Below are 26495 nucleotides of genomic sequence, written 5' to 3'. Positions count from 1 at the left end.
TATCACGGAAATTCGTCCCCCGTACTTTTTCGGGCAAGTGTGTTAGTATAGAGGTTTTCAAGAGCTGGTGTGAATAAATATAGATTTAAACTCAAAGAAACAGGATAGTCTGCAAATGACCTGATGTTTTTTTCTGACCCAGAAAGCGAAATGAACATCACGGAGCGCTAAACACTCCTGCAGTGTATGTGTGTGTGTTTAATTCATACTCGAAGCCAGAGGGTGCTCTCGCGCAGAAAGCGTCCACCTATCGCTGCATGAAAACAATTGTTTTCAGGGTTTTTTTTTTTTATCCAAAAAAAAAAAAAAATCTCCAGCAGGTGATAAATAAAGTATATGAACAATTTAGTGCTAATTGACATAGCATTTATTACAGTATAGAAACTATTCTGCCTTATTATGTGATAAAAAAGTGTTTGTAGTAGGCTATAAACAAATCAATATTTGTTATTGTCCAGCAGTTATATATTTCTAAGCCAATTAAAAGCTAGAGATTAGAGAAAATTTAAAGTTGCCTATAGTATCCACTACCAGTCAGAAGTTTTTGAACAGTAAGCTTGTTAATGTTTTTTAAAGAAGTCTCTTCTTTTCACCAAGCCTGCATTTATTTGATCCAAGTACTGCAAATCATTGAAATTTTGAAATATTTTTACTAGCCTATTTAAAATAGCTGTTTTCTATTTTAATATATTTCAAAATGTAATTTATTGAGATTTCAAAGCTAATTTTTTTTTCATCATTACTCCAGTCACACAATCCTTCAGAAATAATTCTGGTATACTGATTTGCTGCTAAAAACAAAAAACAAAAAACCTTGTATTAAGATAATATTGAAAACAACGGAGTATAATTTTTTCAGGTTTCTTTGATGAATAGAAAGTTCAGAAGAGCAACATTTATCTTATATAGAAATCTCTGTAATCATGTACAAATCATTGTAAAATGATGTCTTTATCATCACTTTTGATCAATTTAAAGAATACTTGCTAAATAAAATTATTAATTTCTATAATTTATTTTTTTTAAATCACATAAATGCTGATCTGTGGATCCTTCTAGTTATCAAAGAATGCTGAAAAAAATGAACTCATCTGTTTTAAATATTGATAATCAGCAAATCATCATATTATAATGATTTCTGATTAATGTGACACTGAAGACTGGTGGAATGATGCTGGAAAATAGTAATACACCTTTGATCAGAGGAATAAATTACCTTTAAAATTCAAATAGAAAACAGTTATTTTAAACAGTATAAATTATTTCAAAATATTACTGTTTTTGCTGTACTTTGGATCAAATAAATGCAGGCTTGGTGAGCAGAAGAGATTTCTTTCAAAACATTAAAAATCTTACTGTTAAAAAACTGTTGACTGGTAGGCTATATAGATTACAGAAATGTTATATCTTAATGTTTTATGTTTCTGTGTGTGTGTGTGTGTAATATCTGTCCTTCTCACTTCTGAAAAGATGGCTACGCCCCTGCCGCTACGAACTCCCGAACTGATTCAAATGATTCGCGAACCCGCTTCGAACTCTCGGACTGACTCAAATGATTCGCGAACCCGCTTCGAACTCTCGGACTGATTCAAATGATTCGCGAACCCGCTTCGAACTCTCGGACTGACTCAAATACTCTCGAACTGACTCAAATGATTCGCGAACCCGCTTCGAACTCTCGGACTGACTCAAATGATTCGCGAACCCGTTTCGAACTCTCGGACTGACTCAAATGATTCGCGAACCCGCTTCGAACTCTCGGACTGACTCAAATGATTCGCGAACCCGCTTCGAACTCTCGGACTGATTCAAATGATTCGCGAACCCGCTTCGAACTCTCGGACTGACTCAAATGATTCGCGGAACTCTCGGACTGACTCAAATGATTCGCGAACCCGCTTCGAACTCTCGAACTGACTCAAATGATTCGCGAACCCGCTTCGAACTCTCGGACTGACTCAAATGATTCGCGAACCCGCTTCGAACTCTCGGACTGACTCAAATGATTCGCGAACCCGCTTCGAACTCTCGAACTGACTCAAATGATTCGCGAACCCGCTTCGAACTCTCTAACTGATTCAAATGATTCGCGAACCCGCTTCGAACTCTCGAACTGATTCAAATGATCCGCGAAACCGCTCCGAACTCCCAAAATGACTCAAATGATTCACAAACCCGAAAATGTTATTTTAAATATGCAAATTATGCATTATATAATTAAATATGCGCTAATTTGCATACATTTCTAGTACAAAAATCTGAACACTGGATGAAGTCAATTTCAAAATTCTTGTTTAATTTTTTTTTTACATATTAGTATCTTTTTGTCTCTTCATAATTCAGAAAATACTTTGAACAGCAGGAAAACTGTGTATTTTTAAAATGTAAAATACTGACACAAATAGATAAAGTTCTATAAAATAAATACTTAACAGTGTCTTTTGGATGTTTTCTTTCCATTAGTCTGAAAAAACTATTTATGAAAAGCTAAAAAGCCCAAAATCTAAAAATTGACAGGCGCATGAAAAAACTGTTTTTGCCTGCAAAGTTCCCCTTAACTCTTAAAAACATGTTACGCTTTTGCATTACATTAATAACATTTTTTTTAAAAATCTAATCGTATAAAAGCACACTGAAATTAATGATTAACCATGCAAACTAAAAACATGCAAAATGTATACAGTTCGTTTTTTTATTTTGCATTTTTATTTTATCATGCATCTAAGTTTGCACCACTGTGTTTGTTTATTTAATTGTATTTTGCAATGGAAAAGCGTTCAGTATGAGTCAGCTCGAAACCGTAGACCGGTGAAGAGCTCCGGAGCAGTGATCAGCGCTGGTGACGTCACATCTGCTGCACGGAGATCGGTGTCGTTCCCCCCCGGTGTTTACTACATCTACATGCGTGTGACATGAGATCCGGCGCGTGCAACGCGTGAGGAACCCTCGCTCCCCGCCGCATCGGTGCAGATTCTCCGTGCCGAACACGTCATCCCGGTTCGTAACGGTAGTAGTGTTCCACGCGCTCTACATGTTTCCGTTCGTCCGTGTGCCGCATCAGGGCGGGATGCGGTTGACGGTCTGCGCGCTTCTGTGTCGCGTGCGTCGACTCGGTTGATCGGTTAACGGTGTGAGGAGGAGTCTCCATCCCTCCCCCCCCCCGCTCGCGCTCTTCTTCCGCGTCTCTACCGTGACTGTCCCTCGCCGTTACCGGGGGCTGCACCGGGGGTCCCGCGGCTCTGGTGGCGATGGCGGCGGCGCCCGAGCAGGAGGATGTGGACCGGCGGCCCATCAGAAGAGCCCGATCCAAGAGCGACACACCGTACCTGACCGAAACCAGGCTGTCCTACACATTACAGACAGGTGCGTGTGGGAGAAAATACCATGCTACTGTCATATACCCCATGCTACTGAATTATCATTGGATGCATGACACTCCAAGTAAAGAATACCATGATATTACACTGTCTGGTACCTGTCTAAAAACACGTGCTTTACCATATAAGTGTCCAAAATGTTAATAAAGAGCGACTAACATATAGACAGCACTTAAAGAATACATGCATGGTTCTAAATTATTACAATAAAGGTTTTAAAAATGGTGCATGCCACTAAGGTATTGACTTTTAAAGTAGGCTACTTTAAAGAATTCCAATATTACAGTGGTACATGTCTGAAAACATGGTATTACCATGGCACTGGATGATTATACCGTGTCCAGAAACAGTAATACTCTGGTTCTGAGTGATTGGATCAAATCTCACAGTAGGTTTATTGTCAGATACACATGTGCCATTATATTTACATTCTGCTTATTTACACCAAGGGACATCAATATTACCATTGTGTGTGTCCAAAAACATGGTATTAACATGTTACTGGATATTCATATGGTACAGTACTTTGTTGTATGTTATCGTAAAGTGTGATAAAAAATAAATACTATGGCACTTAATAATTAGACACATGACCCACTTTCACAGTGCTTAAAGAATACAGTGGGACATGTGTTTTAATATGGTACCAAATTAATCCAAGCTACCATGTTATTTACCGTATTTACTCCAAGCTACTTCAAAGAATCCCAATATTACCATGGTAAATGTCCAAAAATACTTCAATACTTACTCTCATGCTCCAGATAATACCTTGATTATGAGCAAACGTGATCTTTATATTAGCGGCATTATATTTCAGATCTCTGTGTGACTGGATTAATACACAAAAGGAGATGCGTGAGCTTTATTCTCCATGCAGTGGAAGCAGGTGGTGATTAATCCTCTATTTAAGCTCTATAACTCATCTGTAGGACTCGTGCATTATATTGTGTGAGGAATCGAGAAGAATTCAAACGCTGAACATCTCCATCGCAGATCTCAAATCTAATAGGAATAGTTCTGCCAAAAATGAACATTTGTTGAAACCTTCAGGGCATCCAAGATGTAGGTGAGTTTGTTTCTTCATCAGATTTGGAGAAATTACGTCACTTGCTCACTGCAAGTGAATGGGTGCCGTCAGAACGAGAGTCCAAACAGCTGATAAAAACATCACAATAATCAGTGAACATCTGGACAAGACAAAAGCTGAAACAAATACAGCATTAAGACATTTTTAACTCAAATACATAATTCATAATAACATGAGAAAGTGATCTGAATCAGGATAGAAATCTGCAGTTTTAGTCATTTAAGTACTTTAACTTTTAGTAAGTGCATGTTTTTTCTAGAATGATAATATGAAGAATGTAAAATGAGTATATAAAAATAAAATGAGGAATGCATTGCATTTGCATTACTTTTTAAATCGGGACAGGGCTTGCTTGTTTGTTTTTAAAATAAAAAGTTTTATTTTTGGCAAATATAAAAGCCTTTTCACACCAAAAGTGAAATGAATACGCCTCAGGCTGAAGGGAAAGTACATTTACGTGCGTACAGTAGAATGCAGACGAAATGAACACACTTCAGCGATAAAAAAAGACACAAATGTTTGTCTAGAGTAATTTTTGCTTGTTTGAATGCATTCGTCAAAATAGAAATCAATTCATATACATGTATTCTCTCATAGATATTTTGGAGCCCCTAATGCTGCCCTAAACATACACACTTCTGAACAATTAAAATCACATCAACAGACAAATAAAAGTACAGTCACAGCTAACGGAGATTGCTGGTGATTCTTTTGTCTACTTATATTCTGTTTTATATCAACAAATGTTTAGGTTTAGGGGTAGGGTTATGTGCTCATAAATGTGTTTAATAGTGTTTAATTAATGTAAATATATCTGTTTACATTGAAAAATCTCACCCCAACATATATGCAATAACGGCGAAATTATTACCCAATATAGAATTGAATCATGGCGATAAAATTTAAATTCAATTTCACAAACTTTACATTTTTCAAACTTTATTTGATAAGTCATCTGAGTTGTGGATGTGGTGTTTATTTTTTACACTTTTCATACTTTATACTTTAAAATCTCATATCCAGTGAAGTATTGTTTCTAAATTATTATAGTATTTATTAATATTTTGAATTGGCTATTATATATTTGTTTTCAGATTAATTTAAATTTAAGTTTAAATAATTTTGTTTAGCATTTAAATTTCTACTTATTTTATGTTTAAGTTTTTCTTTGTTTATTATATAATTTTTCTGATTTATATATATTTTTAAAATAGTTTTAGTAGTATTATTTCCTATACCATTACATTATTTATTTTTAATTGGCTTACATTTTTATATTTTCGTTTTTTTATTAATATATATCCAGTGTAACTTCAGTTTTAGTTGTAGTTTCAGTTCAAATAAGAACCCTGCTGAAGTGGTAGTATATTTCGCTGCTGTGTTGTTCTTGTGGTTGAATGAGCTGATGGATCGATATGCTGTGAGAGTCCAGACACAACACACACTCATCTGATACTCTCACACACACACACACACACACACACACACACACACACACACACACACACACTGCTGCCTCGTCCCCACATCCGTGTGTGTGTCTGCTCAGAATGAGCCAATCACTGAAGCATGTGCTAGAATGTCAGATGTATTACTGCTATGTGTGTGTGTGTGTGTGTGTGTGTGTGTGTGTTATGGGGATACAGTTGCATAACATCATGGATTAAACTGTTTGTCTATGCGTCAAGCTGAAGGATGAGTTACAAAACACTGGTTCTGCCTCACGGCTGTTCAGATCATCATGACCATCTTTCGCTTTGTGCTTTAAATACTGTCATTCAGGCAAATTAGTGTGCATTTGTAGTCATTTAGTAAATTAAGCTAATTAAGTTTTCCCAGGAACATATATGAGGTAATTGGGTAAATGTATTCAGTATGCATCCAGGTCACATTTTAACCCAAAGAAGGCAATGGTTCTGTATAAAGGAATTTTTATTATATATATATATATATATATATATATATATATATATATATATATATATATATATATATATATATATATATATATATATATAATATTTATTTTATATAATATTCCCATCAGTTGTTTTTCTTTTTTCCATTTTTTTCTCATACTTATTAGTAATTCTCAAATGAAATGCCGTTTTATTACACAATTTAAAATTATTCATTCATTATTTCTGTCTTATTTTTTTCATTGTTATTATCTGTTAGGTCAAGTCACATATAGTACATAAGATAATTTCACATTCATCATTGGTTTTCCATACATTATTCCCAATAACGTTTTACAAAACCAAGACAAAATACAAAAATTAAGAGGGAAATAAAAATAAATAAATAAAGTAAATTAAAAAAGACAGTTATGAAAATATATACAATAAACAACATAAAAGTCAAATTTCACCCAAATTATTATATATATTCTATTTTAGAAAAACATTAAATTAAACATTAAAACATTTTACAAAACCTTGTGTATGTGTGTGTATATATGTATATATGTGTGTATGTGTGTGTGTGTGTGTGTGTGTGTGTGTGTGTGTGTGTGTGTGTGTGTGTGTGTGTGTGTGTGTGTGTGTGAAAATATTTAATTGTATAATATTTATTAGGTAAGAAATGTTAGCCTGAATGCAATGCACTGTAAGTCACTTTGGATAAAAGCGTCTGCTAAATGCATAAATTTATATTTTTATATTTAAATATGTATATATTCTATTTTAGACCTAATGTCAATACATTAGTTTAGAAAGGAGATGGAAGATATATCATGCATATTAATATCCTTAATCCATTTTGACCAATGTTAATTCAATTATTATTATTATTGCAGTATTATAGAAAAATTAATTATTATTTTTTTATGTCAGAAATGAGAGTTTGAGTGTAAAGTTATAATGAATGGAAATGCAAAAAATACTAATGGTTCTAAAAAACGTTTTTTCTTTTTACATTTTGCTAATTTGTCATGTTTTATTATTATTATTTTGTGAAATTCACCTGATTTTCTCTCTCTCTCACACACACACACACACACACACACACACATTTTATGCATACAGCATTGTGCACACAATGAAAACCCAGATGCAAGAGAAAGACACACATGCGAACACACAAACATATGATTAAAGTCACACATGCCACAATCAGTCATGTGGAGGTTCAATTTCTCATGAGCAGAATTAGCGCCAGAGATTGCCATCTGCTGGAGATTTTAGGATAAAGGCATGAGAAAGAATGTTCATTCCAGCATGTGAGTCATGCTTTGGCTTATTCTGGATAATATTTCATCTGCACATGTTCCTCACGCTCTTCTGGGGGAACTGAGAAATCAGAAATCAGAGGATCTTAAAACTGAAGTGACCTAAATATATTTAAAATAATTGCTTAATATATGTTGTAAACAGTGAAGCTGAATAAAATACGTTTTTGAAAGTGGAAATATATTTAGTTTCAACTTACACAAACCAAAATCTATTTCAAAATCAGTTTGGGGGCAAGGATTTTTACTTTTTATTTATTTATTATTATTATTATTATTATTACATAGGCTTCTTATAAGTTGTAATTTTTAGAACATTGTAAAGTAAGATTTATTTATTTATTTATATTGAAAATCTGTTGTCACACATAAACAACAAATGTTTTTCTTCAGATATGACGTGTCAATATATTTAATATATTAATGCATTTAAAATAATATAAAAAAGTAGGATATAGGCTATTTAAAAATAATAATAAATATTTGCTAAATGTTTTAAAAATATTTGTGTGTGTGTGTGTGTGTCTATATTCGAAAACGTTTAAAAAATGTGTGTGTGTGTGCTTTTGCATTATGGGTTACATTCCCTTACTGCTACAGTAAACTATATTTTTTTACCACAGTACTTGGGCAGAATCCGTGGCGACTAAACAGTTAAATCTGTACAAAAATAACCTGTATGTTAAATGTCTATATGGTAGGAACTGATAGGCTATATAAGGTCATGATGTAGATGTTAAATTACATAATTTTCTATGCATTAGAGATAATAAAGCAGCGTTGGACGCATTCAGTCTTTGGGGAAATGGTCACTGTTATTATTTTTTATTTTAGTAGCCTACGGGTTCCAGTAACCGCAGCCTCTAGCGGTGCGGCACCGTTCGAAATTCGGTGACGTAGGCGTGGTTTCTCGGCAGATCCGGTGTGGATCTGACTGTGTGGCCTGCGAAAATAATACTATGATGAAGGCTTTGCGCTCACGCTGCTTGGCAACACACTATCATAAAAAAGATGTAATTTAATTTAAAATTGTTTAAAATCAAACATAGACGTTAACTGCTGTTTAAATGCCTACTGGTCGATTTAATATTTATGAGCGTATCCTTTGAAGTATAAACATCGCCTTCCAATGAAGTGGGCCTGGTCAAGCTGCGTCATTAATATTTATGAGCCAAGCCTTCAGCTTCCAATCGAATAAGCCCGCGGGACCAACGTCACGCTCGGTCATTAATATTCATTAGACAAGCTCTCGCTGAGTAGGATGAGTAGGATCGACGAGTTTGCTCCCGTTAACGGTCGATTCCGGTCCGGGTATTTTCAAGGCATTGCGTCACGTTGATGAATTTGAAGAGATACTACCGAGAGGCGCATCCGTACGCTTATGATAAACAAATCTGCGGCAGGCACTTGATTGAATATGCGCAAGAAAGACCGGTGACGGTTGGTTTATAGACGCGGTATATTAAAGAAAACACTGAAGTGGATTACCTCAGCGCGCGTGTGTGTGTGTGTGAGTGTACACGGTTATACTCAGGTGGGCCAAACGTTTTGCGCATGGCGTCGGTGGTCTGTGATATAAACCCGATTCGCACGGCTCGGGATGATCGGTGAGGCTCATGCACGCGCTCTTCCGTTCGATCTCCGCGCCTTCCCGCGGTGTGACAGAGAGACACGGAACCGTCGGTCCTGAGCTCATGGCGGGTCCCGCATTCACTGGAGCGCACGGGACCTGGATCACATCTCGGTTTCGGGAGGACACGTCATCTTCTTCATCGTTATCATCGTCATCGTCCGCAGAGAAACCGCGCAAACGGAGAGCCTTTAACCTGGTCAGACTGCGGCAGCCCGCCGCCCCCGGTAACAACAACACACCGTTTGTGATCTCCGGTCATATCAAGCACATCTGCAGTAACTGCAGCCGCGGGAATGACATCCGGGACGGTGAGTGAAACCGGGCCCGGTTATTATTATTTTTTTTCTCGTTTATTTGGCTTATTTAATTTCTAAATAGTTAAGTTGACATTACATTACTGGTAAAAAACAAAATACATTATATACATATATGCATGTGTGGGTGTGTGTAAAATATATTGTTTCCCATACAAATAACATTTATATAAAGTATGATTTCAAATGAAATTTATTATCCAACTTATTGTTGTTGTTTTTTTAAACTTGCAATATTTCCAGTACATTTAAGGCAATTTTTTATTGCACTAATCTGATAACAAGCTACTGTAGATACTGTAATATTGCCTTGGTGTCATTCACTGTAGATAAAAAAAAGAATTAAATCACCGACCATATACAGTAAGAACCTTTATTTTAAAATACTATATGGGTTTTGGAATTAACAAGTTATTATTTATTTATATATATTCATCAAAGCAATGCATGTACTTTTACAATAAAATGTTATTATTTTTGTAAACAAAAAATATGAGTCTTTTTTTAATTTAAAATGAACAACAGGATGTTACATCATATTAAATTAATATTACTTCTACATATAAAAAAATATAATGTAAACAATTTAACTAAGAAATACATTGAACAAGTTATATAAAAATATATTAGATATGTTATTTTAAATTCTATTTAAAATGTCGAATTATCAGCTGTTTGATTTGTTTATTGAAAACTCCGGTCCATCAGTTAACATCCGGAGAAGAAAAAAAGATGAAACAAATCCAGCATAAAATGTTTTTAATTTCTAAAATATGAGTCCATAATCCATAATAACACTTCCTTCATTGAAAAAGTGCGTCTCCTGTTGTCTCTCACATCAAAATCCAGACACATATTTGTTTAGAGCTGTTTAAACGGTGCTTGATCTGTGCAGATTTCTCTCCTGATTCAGACCAGAACCCTTTTTAACTGGAGGAAGTGTTATTATGGATTATGGACTCATATTTTAGAAATTAAAAACATGTTATGATGGATTTGTTTCAGTTTTTGTCTTCTCCAGATGTTAACTGATGGACTGTGGATTATTGTGATGTTTTTAGCAGCTGTTTAGACTCTCGTTCTGACGGCACCCATTCACTTGCAGCGAGCAAGTGACGCAATTTCTCCAAATCTGATGAAACAAACTCATCCTAATCTTGGATGCTCTGATGGTGAGCACATTTCAGCAAGTTTAAGCTTTTGGGTGAATTATTCCTTTAATTTTCTTGCTCCCATTTTCAAGTAAAAATCAATAAACGCAGAAGTTTGTGTCGGAAATGTAATTCCTGCTGACTCAGATACAGCACTTGGACTCTTAGGGGATGTTTTTCCACACTTTAGAGTCAGTAAGGGACCATACGAGTCACTGTATGAAATAAATAGTGGATTATTATAACGCAGATGTGAGCAGAAAGCTCTGCTGATGTCAAATATATCTGAAGATCATTCTCCTGGGCTGAGAAGATGGGATTAGAAATGCACACTTTATACGTGTGACACTCGTCTCTGTATTTCCTTAATCGAAGAGAATGAATGTTAATTGATGCCTCTGCCCAGTTTTATTGAGTTACCAAATGGAAAAAGTAATTAAAAAAAAGGTCTAAAGACTAAATGGAGAGAGAGATTCTGTTTTAGTCATTTCTCCTGAAGATTATTGAATTGGTTGCATTAGATTTTTCCAGTCACTTGATCCTAAAGGTGTTTGAAGAGATTTATAAAAGTTAGTTTATGCACTTTCGTCTTATTACTGTTCGGTTTTACCTTGATTCTTTATTTCTTACTGGAAATTTTACAAGTTCAAATTTTCGGTTTGATTTTAAAGGAATAATTCAGGCATCACATGTCCTTCTGCGGTGAAATCTTTCCTGGTTTTTATCAAGTAAAGGTCAGAATAAGGTCAGTAATATCTCCAGATGAACTCTTCCTGGACTGAAGCAGCTCAGCTTTACTTGATTCTCCATCAATCATGTTTTAGAGTCTCAAATCTGATCCTCAGGATCTTTTGAGGAGCTTTACTTTCACTGTTCCTCAGCGGAGGAATGATCTTCACAAGCCTCCAGAACATCTCACATCTTCTGAGGAGCCTGGATTTCTCCAGCTCTCAGTCACTGTGTTATATGTGCGGATCATTTACATCTCACACATTACTGGAGATATAGAGCACAGACTCATATTTACATCAGTTTATGTCAGCTTTATGTCTTCATGTCAGCTCAGCTCTATGGGGTTGCAAACGTCCCATGTGTGTGTGTTCAGCAGAGGGGGCGGAGCGTCTGGCGGCGATGCGCTCTGATTCGCTGGTTCCCGGGACGCACACGCCTCCGATCCGCAGACGCAGCAAACTGGCCAGTCTGGGACGACTCTTCAAACCGTGGAAATGGAGAAAGAAGAAGAGCGACACGTTCAAGCAGACGTCCGCAGGTAAGACACACACACACCAACACACCTGCAGACGCACTGGTTTAAATTCTAAGCGTGTGGTTGATGATTGACAGTGCTGGAGAGGAAGATGTCGACGCGTCAGAGCAGAGAAGAGCTCATCAAGAGAGGCGTGCTGAAGGAAGTGTATGAGAAAGGTAAGAAAGAGATGCTGGACTAGACGGGATCTGAATTGCTTTATTGGAAAGCTCTTGATCTGTGTGTCAGTAGAGGAGGTCAGCGTTGACGGCGGCCGTGTGTGTGTGAGTGAGCTGGACAGACAGACGGTCATCAGTCCAGTGTCAGAGTCTGCAGACGCCAGCGTCACAGCCACAGGTGCGTTACTGTCCACATCCAACACAGCTGGACTCATATCGTCACCAAAAACAGGAGGCTAATTCTGTTACTGTACCTTTAAGACATTTCACGCTGATGTTTTACGGGAACCATATAGATATGCAAATGAGGGCAGGTGTATGTTAATGAGGTTATTTCAAAAGTTATGAGTCAGTACCATTTATGTTTTTATTCAGGATGCATTAAATCGATCAAAAGTGACAGTAAAAATATTTTTGACGTTACAAAAGATTTCGGTTTCGATTAAACGCTGTTCTTTTGAACTTTCTATGCATCTGTGAATCCTGAAAAAAGCAGTTTCCACAAAATTATTGTGCTGGACAACTGTGTTCAACATTGATAATAATCAGAAATGTGTCTTGAGCAGTAAATCATCATATTTTCATGATTTCTGAAGATCATGTGACACTGAAGACTGGAGGAATGATGCTGAAAATACAGCGGAGCATCACAGAAATAAATTACATTTTATTATATATTCACATAATGATGTTTTTACTTTATTTTTAGTCTGTGTGTGTGTGTGTGTGTGTGTGTGTGTGTACTGGTCAAAATGTTATAATGGTTTTGATAGAAGTCTCTTTTGCTCACCAAGGCTGGATTTATTGGATCAAAAATGCATTAAAATATTTGAAATATTATTAAAATTTAAAATAGCCGATTTCCACTGTAATAAATTGTAAAAGTGTAATTTATTTCTGTGATGCACAGCTGTATTTCCAGCACCATTACTCCAGTCTTCAGACAGTGTCACTGATTTGCTGCTCAATCATTGGTAATAATAATAGTTCTTATTATACAATAGTTTTCAAAATTTGTGTATCTATGTATGTATATGTGAGCAGTGGATTTTCTTGAAAGTCGTGGTTTTCAGTCGTTCCATCACAAGCACAGTTAATGCCAACAGCCCATAATAGAACAGCATTTGATAAAGAATACACATCATTGACAGATACGTGGGTCACTCAAATCAGAAAGAATGTGAAGGTTATATCGATGGTGACGGACGAGTGCATGTGGATACTTAATGCTGATTGGCTGAATTCATGTTTTAAACAGTTTAATTTACAGGTACAGTAACTAATCTCCGCTCTTATCGAATGTGCTGCCTGCTACAACACACAAGCTAGCACGTAACACACAGATCACACACACATAGAAACCGTCAGGAGCTCAGAAAATTGTCAACGCTGTCCTGTGATTCAAAAACGGAAAGTTGCAGCATATTCTTTCTGTTTCTGAAGTAACTACAACCCTCTTCACCATAGTAGAGAGACGCTGCACAGACAAGTGAGTCATTTAACACAGGCTTGGGCCAACAACTGTAGTGTTCCAATAAATCTGTTCTTTTAGTATTGTGCATTTATTTTCCGTTTATTAGAAGTTTAGAAAAGACATTTGTGATCCTTCCAAACATACTGAAATACTTAAGCCGCAAATTCCGTCATGGAGCGAAGGTGGATCTAAAGCGGAGTGATTATTGAATGCTTGGAGTGTGGTGGAGAAATAATTTCTGCTCCACACATGTACTAGGGATGTAACGATTCACTCGACTCACGATTCGATTCACGATTAAGGTTTTAAAGAAATGAGATTTAAAACTTGAGATTTAAAACTTGGATAAAATGCTGCACGTTTCATTGTGAAATTGAAATCGATCCAAACAAAGATGCTGCATGCATGCAACATGAGCAATTTTTCATTTAAATTAGATTGTATAGTTTCGAAATTTGAAGCAAAAACAGAATGATTTGAATTCAGGTTTGTAAAACTTTGCATAAAAAATATCTGTATGAAACCGAAACATCAGACGAGCTGAACGAGAAGCAGATTCACTCTCTGCCAGCAGGTGGAGCTTAAAGCATTCCTTGGTTACCGCTGTAAACAAAGCACTCGTGAACACCGCAGCAGGTGGAGCTTAAAGCGTTTCCTTGGTTACTGCTGTAAACAAAGCACTCCTGAACACCGCAGCAGGTGGAGCTTAAAGCGTTTCCTTGGTTACTGCTGTAAACAAAGCACTCCTGAACACCGCAGCAGGTGGATCTTGAAGTGTCTCCTTGGTTACCGCTGTAAACAAAGCACTCGTGAACACCGCAGCAGGTGGAGCTTAAAGCGTTTCCTTGGTTACTGCTGTAAACAAAGCACTCGTGAACACCGCAGCAGGTGGAGCTTAAAGCGTTTCCTTGGTTACTGCTGTAAACAAAGCACTCGTGAACACCGCAGCAGGTGGAGCTTAAAGCGTTTCCTTGGTTACTGCTGTAAACAAAGCACTCCTGAACACCGCAGCAGGTGGATCTTGAAGTGTCTCCTTGGTTACCGCTGTAAACAAAGCACTCGTGAACACCGCAGCAGGTGGAGCTTAAAGCGTTTCCTTGGTTACTGCTGTAAACAAAGCACTCCTGAACACCGCAGCAGGTGGAGCTTGAAGTGTCTCCTTGGTTACCGCTGTAAACAAATCACTCGTGAACACCGCAGCAGGTGGAGCTTGAAGCGTCTCCTTGGTTACCGCTGTAAACAAAGCACTCGTGAACACTGCAGCAGGTGGAGCTTGAAGCGTCTCCTTGGTTACCGCTGTAAACAAAGCACTCGTGAACACCACAGCAGGTGGAGCTTGAAGTGTCTCCTTGGTTACCGCTGTAAACAAATCACTCGTGAACACCGCAGCAGGTGGAGCTTGAAGCGTCTCCTTGGTTACCGCTGTAGACAAAGCACTCGTGAACACTGCAGCAGGTGGAGCTTGAAGCGTCTCCTTGGTTACCGATGTAAACAAATCACTCGTGAACACCGCAGTAGGTGGAGCTTAAAGCGTTTCCTTGGTTACCGCTGTAAACAAATCACTCGTGAACACCGCAGTAGGTGGAGCTTGAAGCGTCTCCTTGGTTACCGATGTAAACAAAGCACTCATTAACACTGAAAATAAGTTTAAAATAAATATTACCATCTTAACTTTCCTGAAGACAGTAAGTTCCTCTCAGACACACACTCATATAAACTCCTACCCCTAAATGAATCGTGATTTGTTTAGCATCTCAACCGATTTGAATCATCACATATTTGAATCGATTTTCAGCCAGCTCGCGGTTAATCATTACATCCCTATTATACACAAGCATATTCATAAATATTTTAATTACTAAAATAATATTACATATGATAATAGTAAATGATGTGCTGTTCTCTCTCTGTGCTCCAGTGTCGTTCTCCGAGGTCCAGTCGTGTGGTGAAACCGTGGCGTGTCTCTCGGATCTCAAGCCATCTCAAGCCCCGCCCCCTGTGAAGCCCGTGCCGTTGCCTAGCAACAGCGCTGACATCACTCACATGAGGCCGTCGTCACTGAGACAGCCTCCTGCCTTACCACCGAAGCCATACAGCAGAATACCCAACCATCTGACAGGTGACGCCTGCGCTCCTCCGACTCTCACCTAAACCATCACACAGCACTAACCTCTGTCTCTTCTGTTCTTCAGAGACGCTGGCTCGACTGTCGCCACCCCTCCCTCCAAAGAAAGTGATGATATGTGAGCCGGCGCCCTCGTTTCCCCTCAAATGCCTGCCGTCCCAGGGCTCACACGCACACACACACACGCTCACACACCTGCACCCGCATCAGTACGCCACGCTCCCGCTGTCACTGCACCCACCCAGCCGCATCATAGAGGAGCTCAATAAAACCCTCGCATTCACCATGCAGAGACTCGAGAGGTGAGCACACACACACACACACACACACACACATGCACAAAGACAAAGACACGCGCGCACACACAGACTTGCATGCATACACACACACACACAGACTCACAGAAACACACACTCAAGACATACTAAAATAACTGTGTGTGTGTGTAGCTCTGTACTGCAGGCCGTGCCATCTGTCCTGATGGAGACGGAAGAGGAGAAGGAGAACAGAGATTCAATGCACCAAACTCCTGCCAACACACACACACTCATCACACACACCTTCAGCATGCATGAGGAAGAGGACGAGGAAGATGAGGATGATGACGACTCGCTGTTTACAAGTGAGATATCTGACGGGAAATCCAGCATTTGATTTTGTGTGTGTAAGTGTGTGTACAGTATGTGTTAACGTGAACTCTCATTGTGTGTGTGTGTGTGTGTGTGCAGGTACACTCGCTTTAAGAATCTTACGGAAAGATTCCCTGGCGATCAAACTGAGCAATCGGCCGTCGAAGAGAGAACTGGAGGATAAAAACATCCTACCCATGATGAGTGACCAGGAGCGGATAGAGTCCAGACAACAGATCGGCACCAAACTCACACGGTGAGGAGACACACACACACACACACACACACACACACACACAAACTAGTGATGTGTCGTTCGTGAACGAATCGTTCTTTTTGAACCAATCTTTTAGGTGAACGAATCGTTCTCGTTCACGTAATCCACTGTTCAGTGAAGTTCCTCCCTCCACAGCAGCGCGGCGCTATTAGTAGCGCATGCGCAGCTCGGTGAACCGGGTATTTCATCCTGTCAAAGAATTACTCAACCTCGAGCCAATAGCTTTAGAGTATGAGATGTGACAGAGCATGTGATTTGTTCAATGTAGTGAACGAATACGCCCTTCAATAAACGAGTTTCTTTCTATGAGTCTGAACGAGATCTTATCGTTCGTGAACTAAATGACTGGACTGATACCCATGTCGCTCTTGCACGAGTTGAATGAACGGATACATGTCGTTCGTGAATGAAATGAACTGGTACATAGCTTATCTTGTTCGTGAACGTAATGAATGAGAGTAAACCGGGTTAGTCTGCCATTTAGCATGCCAATCTCGAAAAATGCAAAGGTACAGTACTGTGCACATACGCTTGTTATGATATTTAGCAACTCCACGTTTAATCCACGATTGATGAATGTGAATATATAATATACAAACTGTCTGACCAAACAATTAAAATGCTATTTAGGCAAGAAAACCTTGTGCTTTTTTCATCTAAACAACTTAATTAGAATTTATATATTGAATGCGATTATACACACATTTTAATAAAGCCTGATTATTTTTTGTAACAAGTGAATACGTTCTTTGACTAAAGACATAACACATAATACACTCTTTTTTTGCATATTTTGTTTAATACGAAGAAATGATCACATAATGAATCATTGAACGATTCTGAACGAATCATTTTGGTGAACGAACTGAAAATGAACGAATCTTCCACCACTAACACACACACACACACACACACACACACAGACACAGATACAGACACGCACTCACACACACACACACACACACACACACACAGACACAGACACGCACTCACACACAAACACACACATGTTTGTTTTTGTGTAAAGTGTGTTCATCCCATAGGTGTAATGGTTTTTATTCTGTAGAAACTGTATATTCTATGTCCCTTCACCAACCCTACCCCTAACCCTAACCCTCACAGGAAACTTTGTGCATTTTTACTTTCTCAAAAAAACTCATTCTGTATGATTTATAAGCGTTTTGAGAAATGGGGACATGGGTTATGTCCTCATAAGTCACCCTCTCCTTGTAATACCTGTGTCATACCCATGTCATTATACAGAGTTGTGTCCTGATATGATACAAAAACAAGAGCACACACACACACACAGTTTCTCACACACACACATACACACACACACTCTCACACACTCACACAAACAGACACACACAGACACAGTCTCTCACACACACACTCTCACACACTCACACAAACAGACACACACAGACACAGTCTCTCTCACACACACATACACAAACACACACACACACTCTCACACACTCACACAAACAGACACACACAGACACAGTCTCTCACACACACACATACACACACACACTCTCACACACTCACACAAACAGACACACACAGACACAGTCTCTCTCACACACACATACACAAACACACACACACACTCTCACACACTCACACAAACAGACACACACAGACACAGTCTCTCACACACACACATACACACACACACTCTCACACACTCACACAAACAGACACACACAGACACAGTCTCTCACACACACACATACACACACACACTCTCACACACTCACACAAACAGACACACACAGACACAGTCTCTCACACACACACATACACACACACACTCTCACACACTCACACAAACAGACACACACAGACACAGTCTCTCTCACACACACATACACACACACACTCTCACACACTCACACAAACAGACACAGACATCCACTCACACACACGCACACACAGAGACACACTCACACACACGCACACACACACGCACTCATATATATATAAAAACCCTAAACTTATTTTATTTCTGCTTATAACCAAAATAAATTTTATGGGTCAAAATTATTGATTTTTCTTTTATGCCAAAATCATTAGGATATTACGTAATGATCATGTTACATGAAGATACTTTGTAAATTTCCTTTCATAAATATATCAAAGCATCGTTTTTGATTAGTAATATGCATTGCTAAGAACTTCATCTGATCAACTTTAAAGATGATTTTCTCAATATTTCGATTTTTTTTTTGCACCCTCAGATTCCAGATTTTAAAATAGTTGTATCTCGACCAAATATTGTCTGATCCTTACAAACCACACATTAGTGGAAAGATTACATACAGCTTTCAGATGATGCGTTAATCTCAATTTAGAAAAAATTTACACTTTATTTCTAATATTGTTTTTGTAACTAGCCTTCATTCCTTTGATTTCTTATATATCTTTTAAAAGCGAAAATGCATTACGATATTAAATGTTTCCACTTCGTTGCAAAAATAATACTTCTAATTAAAAATATAACCGGCGTGAATAGCGTAACATAATATGCACATGCCGTTATTAAAGCAATGCATGCTTTATTCTCAGATGAGGATGTTTTAATGCGTTTAATGCATCTGTCTGCAGTCGTCTGAGCCAGAGGCCGTCAGCAGAAGAGCTGGAGCAGAGGAACATCCTCAAACGTACGTCTCACACACTGCACTATGAGTTTCATGAGGAAAGCATGATGTCTGAGTGTCTGATTCTCTCTCGTTCAGCGCGGAACGAGCAGGAGGAGCTGGAGGAGAAGCGTGAGCTGAAGAAACGGCTCTCCAGGAAGGTGAGAGCACGAGATCTGCCCCGAACTGTTCTTACAGCAGCCAGATCTTCTGGGTCATGGCACACATTCGACTGGAGTTACACGACGTCTTCAGGAGTGTGTGTGTGTGTGTGTGTGTGTGTGTGTGTGTTCAGCTGAGTCAGAGGCCCACCGTGGAGGAGCTCCGAGAGGCCAAGATCCTCATCCGCTTCAGTGATTACGTGGAGGTGGCAGAAGCTCAGGACTACGACCGGCGCGCGGACAAACCCTGGACCAGACTCACTGCTGCTGATAAGGTTCATCTCCATCACACTCGGCTCATCCAATAAAAGCTTGATGCTTCACTTTTAAAGACATAAACGTTATATTGTTAGTAGAAGAATTACAAAATAAAAAAACACTACAAAAGTCAAAAGTTTGGGATCAGTACAGGGATCAGACTTTTACAGATGTCTCTTATGCTCATCAAGGCTGTGTTTATTTAATCAAAAAATACAGAAAATCTTGTAAAATCTTGTAAAATGTTATCACTATATAAAATAATAGTTTCTATTTTAATATCCTTTAAAATATAATTTATTTCTGTGATGCAAAGCTGAATTTCCATCAACGTTACTCCAGTGTAAATAGTCACATGACTCTTCAGAAGTCATTCTGATATGACGAGTTATTATTAGAATTATTAATGTTGGAAACATTTCAAGATGCTTTTTTTCAAGATTCTTTGATGGATAAAAAGTTAAAAAGAACAGCATTTATTTGAAATGTTAATCTTTTCTAACCATATAAGTCACTTCTTAACAATTTAACACATCCTTGATGAATAAAAGTTTTCACTTCTCCCAAAAAAAAGAAATGTAGTGACCGAAAACTGTCGTTTTTATTGTTTAGAAAAGATTTCTATTTTAAATAAAAGCTCTACTTTTTAAGTTTTTATTCATCAATGAGTCCTGAAAAAAGTATCACAGGTTCCAAAAAACAATATTTGGCAACACAACATTGATTAATTCTAATAATAAATCATCATATTTTCATGATTTCTGAAGATCATGTGACACTGAAGACTGGAGGAATGATGCTGAAAATACAGCGGAGCATCACAGAAATAAATTACACTTTAAAGTATTTTAAAATAGAAAAATTGTATTTTACATCATAATAATATTTCAATATTACATTTTTACATGTATTTTTGATCAAATAAATGCAGCCTTCGTGAGCCGAAGAAAGTCCAGTAAAATACTTTAAAAATAGTTCTGATACCAAACTTTTGAACAGTGTGTGTGTGTGTGTGTCTGTGTGTGTGTGTGTGTGTGTGTGTGTGTCTGTGTCTGTGTGTGTGTGTGTGTCTGTGTGTGTCTGTGTGTGTGTCTGTGTGTGTCTGTGTGTGTCTGTCTGTGTGTGTCTGTGTGTGTGTGTCTGTGTCTGTGTGTGTCTGTGTGTGTCTGTGTGTGTGTGTGTGTGTGTGTGTGTCTGTGTGTGTCTGTCTGTGTGTGTGTGTGTGTCTGTGTCTGTGTGTGTGTGTGTGTCTGTGTGTGTGTGTGTGTGTCTGTGTCTGTGTCTGTGTGTGTGTGTGTGTGTCTGTGTCTGTGTGTGTGTCTGTGTGTGTGTGTGTGTCTGTGTGTGTCTGTGTGTGTGTGTGTGTGTGTCTGTGTGTGTCTGTCTGTGTGTGTCTGTGTGTCTGTGTGTGTGTGTGTGTGTGTCTGTGTGTGTCTGTCTGTGTGTGTGTGTGTGTGTCTGTGTGTGTGTCTGTGTGTGTGTGTGTCTGTGTGTGTGTCTGTGTCTGTGTGTGTGTCTGTGTGTGTGTCTGTGTGTGTGTGTGTGTCTGTGTGTGTCTGTGTGTGTCTGTCTGTGTGTGTGTGTCTGTGTGTGTGTGTGTGTGTGTGTGTGTCTGTGTGTCTGTGTCTGTGTGTGTGTGTGTGTGTGTGTATACATAATACATACATACACGCTTACATACGTACATTGGAAGGAAATTGCTCATAAATTGATAAATTTACATTAATTCAACAAAGAAATGTCCACACATTTAATTAAACTAAAATTTAAATAAAAAAAGTAGAACAACTGAAAAAAATAGGATTTTTTTTTTTTTTTTTATATTCACAACTTATATACACACACTATATAGTTAAACTTAAGATTGTATACATATTTTGCCTATTCAAATTTTTTTATGCTCATTTTTTATTTTACAGTATAATCATATTATTAAAGATAGTTTTAGGAATAGTTTTATAATCATAATAAACATTACTATTATATTACCACAATGTGATTTTTGCAATCCTTCAAAACAAGCGCACACAAAAAGAGTAAATAAGAGTAAAAAAAAAAAAAAAGAGTAACAAACAAAATTTTTAACTGGTAAAAAGTTTTTATTTACTTATTTTTCTTTAGACTTTCGGTCCTAGACGAACACACATTCAGGAGAGATGTAGTGAAAGCACGTTTGATTAAATAAAGTGCTTCTAGTTTAAGGATGAAAACAAGAGCAGGATACAGTGGAGAATCTGATCTTTGCGCTGTCGAAACATGGAGGATCTGCTGATGTTCATGGATCTTGAGTCCGGTGTGATTTGTCTCTCTCAGGCCGCCATACGCAAAGAGCTCAACGAGTTCAAAAGCTCAGAGATGGAGGTGCACGAGTCCAGTCGACATCTAACCAGGTGAACACACACAAACACATCTGACCACAGCAGGCTTCTGTCCCTCATTAATGTGCTAATGATGATTCAGTATTATTAGCTGATTCCCAATACTGATAATACAGGCGTTATTCACTTCAGAAGAAATTTACTGCATTTATTTTAGTTATTGTGTTATACTTTGTTTACTTTTTTGTCCATTTCCAGCCAACTATTTCAAAACATGCTCATTTTAATTAATTACAAATATAGCAATCAGCTACTGTAATTAAAACTTGTTTAACTGTGTTAACTTTCTAATGAACACTGTGTATTTTCATCTATCTATAATCATATATATATATATATATATATATATATATATATATATATATATATATATATATAATGTACAATTTTTTTTACATTAAAGTAGTATTATTAATGCAGTTAAATGTATTATTTTGTTTAAAAGTTATATTTATGTTTTTATATTTTTATTGATTTTCTATACACTGTTTATTCTTTAAATTAATAACATTTATTCAAGAGGGATGCATTTGCAATATTATAAATGCCTTTGCTCGCTCAAATAAACAGTTTTTTCCCACTTTCTATTCATCTGTGAATCCTGAAAGATAAAATCGATCGCAGAAAATGATTTCTGAAGATCATGTGACACTGAAGACTGGAGGAATGATGCTGAAAATACAGCTGTGCAGCACAGAAATAAATTACAGTTTATTATATTTTCACATAGAAAACAGCTGTTTTAAACTGTAATAATATTTCACAATTTTTACTGTTTTTATTTTTTTATAAATCAAATAAATTTAGCCTTGGTGAACATGCTTCAAAAAAACAACAACCTAAACTTCTAAACAGTAGCATATATTTAGCATAAAGACATTTGATTAAACATGGCTTCACTCTTGGCACTGATTCTGTTAAAAATGCAGATCTGAGTTCTGTCAGATTGCATTGTGGGACAGGCGTCGTGCATATATTGTGATTCTGAAGCGGTGTTGTGTTTTCGGCAGGTTTCACCGGCCCTAGGGTCCATCAGTGAACTCTGTCTCTGGTTCAGAGGCGTTCTTCTTTAATGAACACTGAACAGACTTTTGATCAGGAATCACACGCAGATCCTCTGGACTCTTCACCGGCGGCGTGTGGACACGGACGAGCTGACGATCTGTCTGACGGCGGATATTTCTGTATATTTGGACAAAAACTCTGATCTATTACGTGCTCTTCTTCATTAATTTCTCTTGCTGTTGTTATTTTTTTTCTTTTTCTGGCAATGGTTTTTAATGCAGCAGACGATGTAGTGGATTTTCTACTTGGAGCTGAGAAATTATTCCAGTCCTTTATGTTTTCAAAAATGGAGAAGACAAGGGAAAATACTTTTTCTAACGAGTGCAAACCACGTTATTACACACTAAAATGTGTTAAAGGAACGGTTCGTCAAAAAAAACTAACATTTGCTGAGCATTTCCTCGCCCTCAGAGCATCCAAGATTGGGATGAGTTTGTTTCTTCGTCAGATTTGGAGAAATTCCGTCCCTTGTTCACTGCAAGTGAATGGGTGCCGTCAGAATGAGAGTCTAAACAGCTGATAAAAACATCACAATAATCTATAGCACTCCACATGCTGAAACAAATCCAGCTTTGAGCTGTTTTTAACTCAAATATGAGTCCATAATCCATAATAACACTTCCTCCAGTGAAAAAGTGGTCTGGTCTGAATCAGGAGAGAAATCCATACAGATCAAGCACTTTTTAAACAGCTCTAAACAAGTATTCAATGGACTTTTTCACTGGAATAAGTGTTAGTGAGGTTGACTGGAGTGGTGTGGATTATTGTGATTTTTTTTAATCAGCTGTTTGGACTCTCATTCTGACGGCACCCATTCACTTTCAGTGAACAAGTGATTCAATTTCTCCAAATCTGATAAAGAAACAAACTCATCCTAATCTTGGATGCTATGAGGGAGAGAAAATGTTCAGTTGTGGCTGAACTATTCCTTTAATTCCATATTTCCAGTTTAATTTGAGCTTGTATGCATCTGCCAGACAACTTTTATCCATTGCATTGATATATTTATTTTTATTCTTTTGGGAATCAAACCCATGATGTTGGCTGTTTGTGCAGTTTTAAGTCCTAAAACCCATGAACATCTTTAACCAATAACAAAAAAGCAATGTTTGACACGCCCACACTGCTGACCAATCACAGGAGGCGATCTTGACTCACGGTTGAGTGACAGATCAGAGCAATAATGTGTTAAAGCGTGATTGGTTCACGAGTCCTGTTGAGTGTTTTCAAACCAGGTTCTAGTTCCTCCTCCGTCTCATTGGTGCTCGGCAGGTCATGTGATCGAACATTTAAACTCCGCCCACTTTTCAGGGCACCACGTTGTTTAAAACAAAACCAAAACAGTCAAGCGACTCACAATAATCCGTTGCATTAATTTTCTTTTTTGTATTTTATTCAGTGATCATACAGAAATAGTTACAGTAACATTTACAGTGAGGTCACATTTGTTTACATTAATGTGTGAGCTAATATGGATTATTTTTTACAATATTTATTGTTAGCTAATAATATTTTTTTCATGTTCGTGCACAGTGCATTATTTATTGTGAACAAATGCAATGTTTAATTTAAAAAATGTATTAGTAAATCTTAAAATTAACATTGGAAGTGTACAGATCAACAGGTAATTATTTTATATTTTTTATTATTATTATTATTATTACATTATTTTTTTTAAATTAGGGGAAATTAATTATTTTAATTATATTTAATAATAAACAACTTTTCATTTAAAAATGTCTATTAATTGTTGAAATTAACATTGTAAGTACAAAGAATTATTACAATAATAATAGTAATAATATTCAACAGGTAATTATTTTATAATTTTTATTATTATTATTATTACGTTGTTTTTTTAAATTAGGGGAAATTAATTATTTTAATTATATTAATAAACAACATTTAATTTAAAAATGTCTATTGTTGAAATTAACATTGTAAGTGCAAAGAATTATTACAATAATAATAGTAATAATATTAACAATGTTAACAAATGCAAGTTATACGAAAATTATTCAAAATAAAAAAATAATAATTTTACAATATAAATTGTAACATTTACTGATACTTTAATTTTTTTTAAATTAAGTTGTATGTGTTAACATTATTTAATGCACTGTGAATTAACATAATGATCAACTGTATTTTTATTAACGAACAAATGTTAGTTCATAAATGATCAAATTTCACCATATTGTGAAGTGTTACCACTTTAATAATGTGTGCTGCGATGTTTTTATGTTAATATATTATTTATAAATATTTTTAACTTACTTTGATACTGAACACATTGGCAGGGCATTAAAGGACAAGTTCACCAAAACAAACACATTTATTCGCCCTCATTTGTTTCAAACCTATGTTATTTATTTATTTTTTCCAGTGGGTGATTAAAGGGATTTTAGAGACTTTTAAGCACTTTTCCAGAGTCATATGAATTCATGCAGGTGTGGAGCGCCACCAGGGTGTAAAGCGAACTGTCGTCATGTTTTGGATGATTGCTGTGTTTTCTGTTTCCAGTCGTTAGGTTCCTCTCTTCCGCTGCTGCTATTGGCTCCGAGAGCGCAGGAAGAGAGCAGCATGTCACTCCTGAATGATGAATGCAGATTCTCATGTAAAACAACCTAATAAAAGACCGACCACACACAGCTGCTGCATCTGAGTGCTTTGAGTGCATGAAAACATGAAGAAAAAGGTATTTTCTGGGTTTATTTATTCATTTTCTATTCAACATCATTTGTGGAAAAATGTTATTTTATATTATATATATATATATATATATATATATATATATATATATATATATACAGTACAGAGCAAAAGTTTGGAAACATTACTATTTTTAATGTTTTTGAAAGAAGTTTCTTCTGCTCATCAAGCCTGCATTTATTTGATCAAAAACACAGAAAAAAATGTTATATTGTGATATATTATTACAATTTAAAATAATTGTTTTTAAATTTATTATACTTTAAATGATCATTTATTTCTGTGATGAAAAGCTGAATTTTAGGATCATTATCACATGATCCTTTAGAAATCATTCTAATATGATGATTCATTATCAAAGATGGAAACAGTTCTGCTGCTTAATATTTTTTCAGAACATGTGATACTTTTTTAGGATACTTTGATGAATAAAAAGTAAAAAAAAAAAAAAAAGCTATGTTTTTAAAATATAAATATTTTTTAATAACAATATACACTACTGGTCAGTATTTTTTTTTTCCTTTTTTAAAAATAAAATCAATGCTTTTATTC

General features: G+C 36.7%; 2 protein-coding genes across 13 annotated transcripts in view; both read left to right on the top strand.

Annotated features, from left to right (window-relative positions):
• The window catches only part of LOC113068554 (gephyrin-like), a 1122288-nt gene that overhangs the window by 470159 nt on the left and 625634 nt on the right, over positions 1-26495 (top strand). The window lies entirely within an intron of this gene.
• On the top strand, positions 2774-25902 carry LOC113068562 (phosphatase and actin regulator 1-like). Of its 10 annotated transcripts, none has more exons than XM_026241330.1 (13): positions 2778-3363; positions 11900-12064; positions 12139-12219; positions 12290-12397; positions 15612-15812; positions 15886-16120; positions 16268-16440; positions 16547-16703; positions 19338-19393; positions 19469-19530; positions 19665-19805; positions 22102-22178; positions 23177-23680. In XM_026241330.1, the coding sequence occupies exons 1-13, from the start codon at positions 3249-3251 to the stop codon at positions 23190-23192; spliced, it is 1587 nt and encodes a 528-aa protein (XP_026097115.1). In that variant the 5' UTR covers positions 2778-3248; the 3' UTR covers positions 23193-23680. The 10 variants fall into 10 exon arrangements, with proteins under 10 accessions (XP_026097113.1, XP_026097111.1, XP_026097115.1 ...); XM_026241324.1 differs by lacking the exon at positions 2778-3363 and adding an exon at positions 8922-9637; XM_026241329.1 differs by lacking the exon at positions 2778-3363 and adding an exon at positions 8922-9637 and having other exon boundaries at positions 12293-12397; positions 23177-23679.

Source organism: Carassius auratus, linkage group LG45M, assembly GCF_003368295.1.
Source record: "Carassius auratus strain Wakin linkage group LG45M, ASM336829v1, whole genome shotgun sequence".
NCBI classification, from domain to species: Eukaryota; Metazoa; Chordata; class Actinopteri; order Cypriniformes; family Cyprinidae; genus Carassius; species Carassius auratus.
This window is presented reverse-complemented; position numbering and strand designations above follow the sequence as displayed.

Excerpts from the sequence above, each read along its gene's own strand:
- LOC113068562 (XM_026241320.1), top strand. The coding sequence starts at position 9,313 with ATGCACGCGCTCTTCCGTTCGATCTCCGCGCCTTCCCGCGGTGTGACA. Across the intron at positions 9,638-11,899 it reads CGGGAATGACATCCGGGACG|CAGAGGGGGCGGAGCGTCTG; the intron begins GTGAGTGAAACC and ends GTGTGTGTTCAG. Across the intron at positions 12,398-15,611 it reads CGCCAGCGTCACAGCCACAG|TGTCGTTCTCCGAGGTCCAG; the intron begins GTGCGTTACTGT and ends TCTGTGCTCCAG.